Source organism: Terrapene carolina, unplaced genomic scaffold (genome assembly GCF_002925995.2).
Source record: "Terrapene carolina triunguis isolate 2854851 unplaced genomic scaffold, T_m_triunguis-2.0 Scaffold67, whole genome shotgun sequence".
Taxonomy (NCBI): Eukaryota; Metazoa; Chordata; order Testudines; family Emydidae; genus Terrapene; species Terrapene triunguis.
The window spans coordinates 7,342,687-7,353,340 of record NW_020664418.1 but is presented as its reverse complement, the minus strand read 5'-3'; the positions used below and the strand labels follow the sequence as shown (position 1 = coordinate 7,353,340).

The window sequence follows — 10,654 nt, the reverse complement described above, 5'->3', positions numbered from 1 at the left end:
TGTTTACCTTCTCCTGTGGGTAAAAGTAAACAGATACCAAGTCAGAAGGTCTTTTTTATATACTAAGTTTTTTTTATTGTGTCTGTTTTATATTCCAAACCCTTCCCCTACAACTCTTCCCTCCCTCACAATAAAACTACTGTGACAAGCCTAGTGTTGACTGAAGTCCAGTCGGAGTAACTCAGTATTAGCTACTGCACCGCTAAGAATCAGAAATCAAATAATGTCCCCTAGAAAATCAAAACAAAGGAACCCACCCGAATGAAGCCTGTCCACCAAATGTGGGGAGGAACACAAGCCCACCAGTGACAGCCCAGCAGGTGTGTCTGTGCAGCTCTGTGTGTCTGAGTATCCGTGGGTCTGATTCGAAATTCAAGTGCCAACACAGCAGTTGCAGCATGTTCATCCACAAAGGCTTGGTGTTGTTGGTCTCTAGGAGATCTTTCCCACCCACTCCTTACCTTCTCCGACCCCAGCCATCTTCTCAGGTCCCACTCTCTCAAGACTCTCAGTGTGGTCTGTCCAGCATGTGGCAACAGGGGAAATTTTTTTAAAAGGTCTCCCAAAGCTTCCTTCTAGGAATCATCTCGTATCCTTGAGCATTGGGGTGGGCGGGGTGTGAGGGGGGGCAGTGTTGTTGGTCAGTTTCCCCCTCTGTCAGTGGTTTCTGTTTCAACTGGGCCTTTAGCTGAAGCTGGTCGGATGATCCTATATACGTTTTGGAAAGCAAGGTATATACTCTATAGGTGTCACCTGCCAATTGCCCCTACAGGAAGGTCAAAACTGACATGTATTTTAAAACTAGAATATATATGTGTATATTATATATGTGTATAGCTGTGTATATTGTATCTACATACATAGACACTTATATATACACACACACATATATAACTGTATTTAGTTAGTAGAAAATTTTTTCTAGCATAACCTTGACCCTTTAAGGAAGACCAAAGCTGATTACATCTTAATTGTGAGCCACCAAAGCACCTTGAACCAAGAGTGCCCAGTTACACTTGCAGCAATTTTTGGAGATACAGGCCCATGTCAGAGCTTTGCAAATGATTCCGTATATAACCAGCAGCCAGCCAGTTTTTTAGGGGGCTGGGGAAAGACAGGAGGATTGCTATTACTCTGATTGTTACTGTTGTTCTGGCATTGTGGCAGGAGGGCCTGCTTTCGTGGGAGCACTGGAAGGAATCTATGATATTAGAGGGCAGGGGAAGAAGGGGCACATGGGACCCTGTGATAGAAAAAAGGCGAGCGCTCGGCTCTTTACAGTGAGGTGACCAGAGACACCTGTTGGTCTAAGAAAAAGACAAGCAAAGCAAGAGGAAATATTTGCTCTAGAGGTAAAGGCTGCAGCATCTCAGCGCTGTGCACATCCAATGGCTGAAACCTCTCCAGGATTCTAGTTATTGTCCTGTCCCCGCCTGGATTGCCTTACATCAGGAACCCAAGATGTAGCCTAAGGAGCCCGCAGGATCCGACAATGTCTGATAGTGCTGTCATTGCAGAGTGGAGCCACAGCCAATCAACTGCAGGTTATTATTGCTGGTGAAGTCAAGCAAATGATTTCTGTTCCTCTGGCAGAGGAGAAGCACAGGCCACGGCTGGCAGTATTTAATACACATATTTTACATGATATTAGTTTAGATGCAAATCAGGTGGCTCCCTCAGGCTCCAGCAGAGCACCAGGGTGACATTCTGTGCCACACCATGGGGCTTCCCTGAACACAGGAATGGCAGGATGGAAACTAGCTGGACTCTACCTTTCAACATAATTTTACCCTGTTCCCTTGTGGTTTAAAGCAGAGGCCCCCAGAAGCTGAGATGCTAACACTGAGGGAGGTGAGGCGAATGAACCATCCTCTTCCCACCACTTGCTTTGACTTCCTTCAGCTGGAATGCAAAATCAGCAACAGGCCCCCGAGCATGGTTCTAGTTGTGAGGCAGCAGCCATGTTGCTGGTCGGCTGGCAAAGCACAACAGTGACCAGTGAGATGAGACTCGCACCTCCCCTGCCCCCAAACTCTTTAGCAATACAGAGGGGACATAGCCCCGCCCTACCATGATGGACCTGTGATTGGCTTTTGCTCCCACTAACACATCTGTGGGGTGGGAAGAAATCAGAAGCTGGAGCCCGCAATGCTGAGGAAAGAGAGGGTCCTTCTATAGCCAGGTCACCAAGTGCTTCACCTTGTCCAGAAGGAGTCCAAGAAAGGGAAAAGCAAACCCCCTGCCCTTGTGATTCTAATCTCTACAGGGAACTGCATTAGCAATACTGACCCTCCGTCACTTCCTCTGCAATCCACTGAGGACACGAGAAAACCATGGGGGAATCAGAACCTTCCGATGTGCACAGCAAACTGCTCAGGACCTCCAAATCTAGACACTAAAGGCCAGATCTCCAGCTGGTGCAAATCAACACAGCTCTTCAAATGGAGCTGTTCCAAAATACACCAGCTATGGACCTGGCCCAATGTTCCTTCTCCTGCCCATGTCAACCTGGGATCTGCGTCTCAACAGGAAAACCTTTTGGTGGCTCTATGGCTGATCATTCACAAGTTCCAGCTCAGGCAAACATTGTATCTGTGTGTTACCTCAGTGGATTAAATTTCTTCATTTTCTTTTGCTCCACGTATTAAAATACTCTATAAAATCAAGTGGCCAAAAATCTATAGCTCTAAGTATACCTGGTTATCTTCTTTTTGTTTATCGCTAATCACAGTCAAACCTAAAGAAAGAAAGACAAATAAAGAAAGAAAAAGGAAAGCAATGACTTGTGAAAGTCTGATCAGGAACTGAATTGCATGAGTGACAGAAACTGCTTTGAGAAGAGATCCTCACAAATTGGAGGGAAGTTTGGATCTGACAGGTTCTAGCTCCCCAGGGAGCACAACAGATTCTTTCCTCCCACCAGCAGTCAGGGAGGGAGCAATGACAGCACTGGCTCCAAACACTAGTGGGTGTGGCAGAGAACCTGAGGACATCTGACGCGGCAAAGTCATACGCCCAGGAATAGAGCTACATGGCTTCCCGAGAAGTTCAGACCCTCCCCCAGAGAAAGGAAAGAAGCTCAGAACAGACTCTCTAGAGGAAAGAGGAGAGCTTTGGCTCAGAGTCTGAGCCAATTCTTGGGGCAAAGATGGCTGGGAAGCAGAAATCAACTTGATGTCCTGGCTCAGGCGTCTTGGTGGCAAATGTGGAGAGCTCTTGGGTTGAAGGACCAGTGGAGGCAGGCTGGAGGTCTGAGGCATGAGCAAAGATCCATGAGAGCCGGAGGCCCTGGCAGGGCCACACTGGAAAGTTCTTGCGGCCACTGGGCTCTGACTAGGAGGACTAAGGCCAGAAGGGGTGTAACAAGAGGAGGCTACACCAGGCTGCTGCAGTGGAGACATGGAGGCAAAAGGTGACCTTTCCTGGTGGCCTATCATCCCAGTTGCAGAACCTAATGCACTTGGTTGGATTTGGCACAGCGCTGAAAGGGAGCCTCCAGAGGCTTGTGCCAGCTGGCTTAAGCTAGAGGATGGAGAACTGGAAGAAGGAGGAGGTTGAAAGTGGTTCATTCCTCCCAAAGTTCCACTTCCCGTGAGTGGCTGTAACTGTCCCACCTGCGGTGGCCTGGGGGTGGTGGGCTGGAATTGGTTGAGAAGATTGCTAGGTGAGTTTGACGAGAGCTGGGTGAAGGAAGTAGATGGAGAGCTAGTGGTGGCCTGCTGAAAGTGGCCAAACCCACTAGGTGGAGTGTTGCTGGAAAGTGGCTGCTGCTGAGCTGTCCCTAAAGGAGACCCTGAAGGTGCCTGTTGAAACTGGTTTAATCCTGATGATGATGTGCCACCCAAGCACTGTTGGCTTGAGCCAGGGGAAGGAGATCCAACCGAGACCTGATGGAACTGGCCTAAGCCAGCAGAGGCCGTGAATCCTGTCAGCTGCTGGATTTGGAAGGAAGATGATGAAGGGGTTTCAGCTACTGGAGTGTGCAGCTGGGATGGCGTGCTGGATGGAGAACCTACGGCAGAAGGACCAGCTGATGGTATAATAGACTGAAGCCTTTTCAGTTGTCTCGGTGTCTGGCTGGATGGCTGCCCCAAGGAACCCAAGACAGACACTGGAGAACGGAATATAGCCGTCGGGAGGTGTGGGTGGTGGGTCAGAGCTATTGCTACTGAAGTGGTGGCTGCTGCAGCTTGCAAGGGCGCCTGGATCAGTGGAGTCCAGATGACGGGGGTTGGTGTGGAAGCTGCAGCCGCGGCGGCCGCGGCCTGAACATTGTGAGCGCAGTGTGCCATCTCTCTGTCATGCTGCACAATCTGCTGGATGATCTCATTCTCCTGGTAGTTGAAGACACCAGAGTTGAGGTCGTGCTGGACTTTATGCAGCAGGATGGAATTTTTCTTACCTGTAGAAAAAAAGGAGAGAGGAATAATCAGTCTGATTGGTAAAAGCAAGGGGCAAACCTTTCAGCAGGTATCAATTGAAGGCCACTGCCTGCACCTCCCAGTTCATTTTAGGGCCACGTTGCCCCATTCTCATTTGTTCCCTCAAATTGAGGTGCCATGGCACCTTTGTGCCAGCCGATAAGTTCACATACACTACATCCGCTAGCCAAGTAGTGTCCCATAAGATCTTGCCTCATGGGGCATGAGGAGTCTTGCTCACCCGGTGTTTTAAGGGACCAGGTCAGGGCAGATTGGCAAACTGCTTTTTTTTGTCTGGAGGCTATTATCTTGTGCTTCAGAATCTCAACTTCCATTTAAACAATTACTCTGTAGTGCTGGTGGTTACAAAGAAAACACCAAACATATGAACTGAGTGTAACTATGTCAGTGATGTCTGCCTGAGCCTGCAGAGAACCTGAAACAATAGCTCTGCCTCATTAACCTCAATGGATTAGTTTACTCTGAAGTCTAATGGCAAAACTTTTTAAATACAAACGTTAACTATTTCACCCCTGATCCAGTGCTGAGGGATGATTTTGTAAAGATCTGCTTTCAGCGACATTTCATTTTGGTATCTCAAGTGGGTGGAGCTTGGTTTGTGGGTGGACCTTGGGTGAGTACTCCGACTTTCCCCCAAATTCTATTCCTGCTGCATGTTCCTCGTGCTGCCACCACCCTGGATTCCTTTGAATTGTACAATCGTAAGACTGGGAGGGACCTTGAGAGGTCATCTAGTCCAGTCCCCTGCACTCATGGCAGAACTAAGTATTATCTAGACCATCCCTGACAGGCTTTCAACAAACAGCTCCTGAAGTGGCAGCTGGGCCTTTCTTCTCACCTGGAGGGAATCCAAAACAGAGGCCAAGGTTTAGTGGGGTTTCCTGGCCATTGCACGTTCCTGCAGTTTTCTGGAGAAGCTCAACATGTTCTCAGGATGGAACCGTACCTGATAAAACCCAGCTGCAGAAAGGCAGAAGCCATGTATGCCACACATACAACTTTGGATTTTCTTGGACAAATTTCCTCTGGTGAATGGTAAGTTATTTTCTGCAGCAGGCCTTTTATTAACACTTTTCTAGCTAACACTCAGCACTTCTGTAGCACCTTTCAACCTAGGGTATGACAGCGCTTGACTAATTTCAAATGATTTTGCATCTCAACAACTCAGTATGGTCACTATTATTGTCCCAATATTTTTTACAGCTGGGTAAACCAAGGCACGGAGAGGTGAAGTGGTTTGCCCTAGATTACACAGCAAGGCAGTGACAGCACCCAAGAGCGCTGAATCCCAGTCTCCTGAGCTAATCGCTAGACATCCCTCCTTCGTATCCAGTCTACATCTCATTGCACCTACTGGGCTAGTGAGACATGGTGAGTCAGATCCTCAGCCCTCCTCCTGTGCAAAGCAGCCATCAAGCCTGACGAACTGTGCCCCTGAGGCATCGGAGACCCCTCCAATGGAGCAGAACTGTCAGAGAATACTCTAAATCATCCCCATCTCCTGTATCTTGGTACCGGGGGCATTCCTAGCAGAAAGGGGGCATGACTGAGCATTCCTACACCCAAGCAAGCCTTGGCTGCCACAAAGGGGCTGGGAGTGGCTTGGCATAATCCCAGAGTATCCCAGAGGCTGCTGTATTCTATGCTGGGACCTGGACCAACCCCCAGCCAGCCCAAGTATTGGGGGAGTGCATAGGTGACCTAAAGCCACCTCCACCTAGCTCAAGCATAGCGGATGATCTGAATAGAGTGAACAGAGACACTGCACAGCACACTGTGCTGGGTGCATACAACTTCTAATCATTAGTCACTGTGCATTACCCTGCAGGACTGAGGGAGAGACAGTGGAACCGCCTCCTTGCCTTGGAGGTTTTGCAAAGCTCTTCAACCATTGTTTGGATTCACAAGAACATCCTTCCCCCATGTTCTCCATCATTTAATCCCATGTCCATTTAGGGTAACCAGACAGCAAATGTGAAAAATCGGGACAGGGGGTGGAGGGTAATAGGAGCCTATATTAGAAAAAGACCCAAAAATCGGGACTGTCCCTATAAAACGGGACATCTGGTCACCCTATGTCCATTTCCCCTTTAAGGGTGACTGTGACATTTAAGTTATCTCTAGACCCCTTTGCCCCAGACTCTCAAAGCACTTTACAAATGGTAAGGAATTAAGGATGAAATCCTGGCTCCACTGAAGTCAATGTGAACTCTGTCAATGGAGCCAGGACTTCACCCTAAGCCTCGCAGTTTCCCTAGCAGGGAGGTAAGCAAAGCAGGTGCTTCTAGCTGAGAGGAAGTCTTTGTGCACTAGGGACAGAAGAACTCTCCCTCCCCAAAGGCTCTGCTGGCCCAGGTGAAAGCTCTCTGTGCAGCAGATTGCCTGCCATTATTGTTTCATTAGTGCCTTGTAAGCAGAATTCCAAGCCAATCAAATTTAAGTTCCAGCTCAACGTTCAGCCTTGCAGTGTAATATTACCCAGCACTTTGCCCTTTCCAAGTGTTGCAAAATTCAGTGACACAAGTTTGCCTGGCCCCAGAATGCACCTGGCGCTGAGGGGAAATTTCACGTGATTAAAGAACAGATTTGAGCTATGAGTGAGGAGCCCTTTCACCAGATCACAGCACCATAGGCGCTGACTTCTACTCCCGCCGGTGGGTGCTTGACCCCCCCTCTGTCCCTGCCCCCGCCCCTGCCCCCATTCCAAACCCTTCCCCAAAGTCCCCGTCCCTGCCCAGCCCCATTGTGACTCCTTCCCCAAATCCCCACACTGGCACTGGCCCCGCCTCTTCCCCACCTCCTCCCCAGAGCGCGCCACATTCCCGCTCCCCCCCCACCCCCGGAGTGGCCAAACAGCTGTTTGGCAGTGGCCGGGCGGGAAGTGCTGGGAGGTAGGCAGAGGCGGGGGTGGAGAGTAGCTTGGCTGCTGGTGGGTGCACCCACTAATTTTTCCCCATGGGTGCTCCAGCCCCGGAGCACCCACAGAGTCGACGCCTACGCACGGCACCTTCTCAATGGAAGAGAACGTCTGATGCATCAGAATTTAGTTGTATCCTCAAAGCCTAATGAAAACGAACTATTCTGTTACAGCATTGCTGCATGAGGAGTTGCTGCTCATAGGAGTTTGTATCATATCCTTAACAAACTGGCTTCAATTAAATCCATCACTTGACTTTTCAAGGGCAGTCCACACTCCCAGCTGATGCCATCCTGAAGATATTAGAGCAGCTGCCTGTGGGTTTCCCTTTAGCTTTTGTTTCTTGGTGCTGGCAGGATTTGGAGGGCTCAGGTTAGTCAGTAGTAACCTGCATGCAGCACTCAGGAGTGCGCGTGTGCATGGCAGCTTGTCTTGTGGCTGGGGTTCAAGGTGAGCATACAATGGCATCCCAAGGCGCCAGCCAGTTTGGATTAAATCAAAAGCATTAACCTTCATCCCAAACAAAACTTTCCTCAAGCTCCACACCAATTCGTTAACTTCCTTTCTCATTCTGTTTCAGTGCCCCAGGTTCCTGCCTGCACTTTCAGCTCCCATCCAAAACCAGGACTGACAAACACCGTTCCTCCCAGAGGGTTTGCAGAATTTGAATTAGACACAGGCACAGTATGGCAGATTGGATCTGTAAACACCTTCCATCCTGAACTCTGGCACCACAGCCACCTCGCATCTTCAGAATTAAAGAATGTCAGCATAATTAATGCCAGTCAATAAAGTTTATGGAAAATAGGGCTTGTCAGATAAACTTGTCATCATTCTTTGTTGAGATCATTATTCCAGATTAACTTTCACATGTAGACAAGTTCTAAGGATTTGACTTGGGCCTGGTCTACACTACGACTTTAATTCGGATTTAGCAGCGTTAATTCGAATTAACCCTTCACCCGTCCACACAACGGAGCCATTTAGTTCGAAATAAAGGGCGCTTAAAATCGATTTCTGTACTCCACCCCGAAGAGCGGAGTAGCGCCAAAATCGATTTTGTCAATTCGAATTAGGGTTAGTGTGGCCGCAATTCGATGGTATTGGCCTCCGAGAGCTGTCCCAGAGTGCACCATTGTGACTGCTCTGGACAGCAATGTGAACTCGCATGCACTGGCCAGGTAGACAGGAAAAGCCCCAGGAAAATTTGAATTTCATTTCCTGTTTGCCCAGCATGGAGAGCACAGGTGACCACAGATACCACAGATACCTCAGCTCATCAGCACAGGTAACCATGCAGGCTGATAATCGAAAAAGAGCACCAGCATGGACCGCACGGGAGGTACTGGATCTGATCGCTGTATGGGGAGAGGATTCAGTGCTAGCAGAACTTCGTTCGAAAAGACGAAATGCCAAAACTTTTGAAAAAATCTCCACGGGCATGATGGAGAGAGGCCACAATAGGGACTCAGATAAGTGCCGCGTGAAAGTGAAGGAGCTCAGACAAGCCTATCAAAAAACAAAGGAGGCAAACGGTCGCTCCGGATCAGAGCCGCGGACATGCCGCTTCTACGCCGAGCTGCATGCAATTCTAGGGGGGGCTGCCACCACTACCCCACCTGTGATCGTGGAAACCGGGTCAGGGATAGTCTCTACACCTGAGGATTCTGCGGATGGGGAAGAGGAGGAGGAGGAGGAGGACGAGCTTGCAGAGAGCACCCAGCACTCCGTTCTCCCCAACAGCCAGGAGCTTTTTCTCAGCCTGACTGAAGTACCCTCCCAAGCCTCCCAAGCCAGTAGCCAAGACCATGACCCCATGGAAGGGACCTCAGGTGAGTTTACCTTTTAAAATATAAAACATGGTTTAAAAGCAAGCGTTTTTTAATGATTAATTTGCCCTGAGGACTTGGGATGCATTCGTGGCCAGTACAGCTACTGGAAAAGTCTGTTAACGTGTCTGGGGATGGAGCGGAAATCCTCCAGGGACATCTCCATGAAGCTCTCCTGGAGGTACTCCAAAAGCCTTGCCACAAGGTTTCTGGGCAGTGCCGCTTTATTCCATCCTCCATGGTAGGACACTTGACCACGCCATGCTTGCAGCAAGTAATCTGGTATCATTGCCTGACAAAGCCTGGCAGCGTATGGTCCCGGTGTTTGCTGGCATTCAAGCAACATCCGTTCTTTATCTTGCTGTGTAATCCTCAGGAGAGTGATATCGCCCATGGTAACCTGGTTGAAATACGGGAACTTAATTAAGGGGACAGAGGTGGCCGTTCCTACTGGGTTGTTTGCCTGTGGCTGAAAAGAAATCCTTCCCTGCAGTTAGCCAAGCGCGGGGGCGGGGGGGGGGAATTGGCCCAGAGCTTTTCGCGTTTGGCTAGCAGGGATCTTCCCTGATACCAGCCACGCTGTGGGGGGAGGAGTAAAGCGATCATCCCAGGGAATTCATGGCGGGGGGGGCGGGGGGGTTAGTTTGGTTTCTGCAGGGATCTTCCCTCGTACCTGCCATGCGGTGGGGGGAGGGATACAGCGAGCATCCCAGAGAATTGGATGGTGGGGGGGTTAGTTTGTTTTCTGCTGCTGAAGGTGAACAGGAAAACCGCAGCAGTCAACAGGCTTTGCTTGGTATGTGGGAAAGGAGGGCGCAGTAGCCGAAAGACAATGGCTTACCATGGCTGCCTGCAAGCTGAATTCTGTTGCCCGGACCTGCGTCTGTGATCTCTAACACCAAAGCCACAGGCACTCAATATTAAGATGGAAAATGCGACCTTGTACTGAAATCACATGTGCTATGTAATGTGAATAGTGTTTTTCACCATGAAAAAGTATAAGTATTGTTCTGTAAAATGTATCAATTTAAAAAATTCACTCCTTTCTTTCAACCTTCCCTACAGCAGCTGCAAATTTTTCAAGCCTCCCTCCTCCGTCCCAAAGGCTATCTCAGATAAGGTGTCGCAGAAAGAGGACGCGAGACGACATGTTCACAGAAATAATGGAAGCCACCCGCAATGAAAGAGCTCATTTGAATGAGTGGAAGGACACTGTATCTAAATTTATGAAAGATGCCAGTGAACATGAGGTCTTGAGGGACGCACGAGATGAGAGGTGGCAGGCTGCAACGCTGGGGCTGCTTCGTGATCAAACGGACATGCTCCGCCGTCTGGTGGAGCTTCAGGAACGGCAGCAGGATGACAGAGTGCCGCTGCAGCCGCTGTATAACCTCCCTCCCCCCTCACCATGTTCCATATCCTCCTCACCCAGACGTGTAAGAACGCGGGGGGGGGGGGGGGGGGGG

The 10,654-nt window shown here is 49.5% G+C and overlaps 1 protein-coding gene across 1 annotated transcript in view; it reads right to left on the bottom strand.

Annotated features, from left to right (window-relative positions):
• Nucleotides 1–2,846: 2,846 nt before the first annotated feature.
• HCN4 (hyperpolarization activated cyclic nucleotide gated potassium channel 4) overlaps nucleotides 2,847–10,654 on the bottom strand; it is a 176,694-nt gene continuing 168,886 nt past the window's right edge. Inside the window, exon 8 of the mRNA XM_024213759.2 lies at nucleotides 2,847–4,402. Within this exon, the coding sequence (XP_024069527.2) occupies nucleotides 2,847–4,402 (1,556 nt within the window). The remainder of the gene's footprint in view (nucleotides 4,403–10,654) is intronic.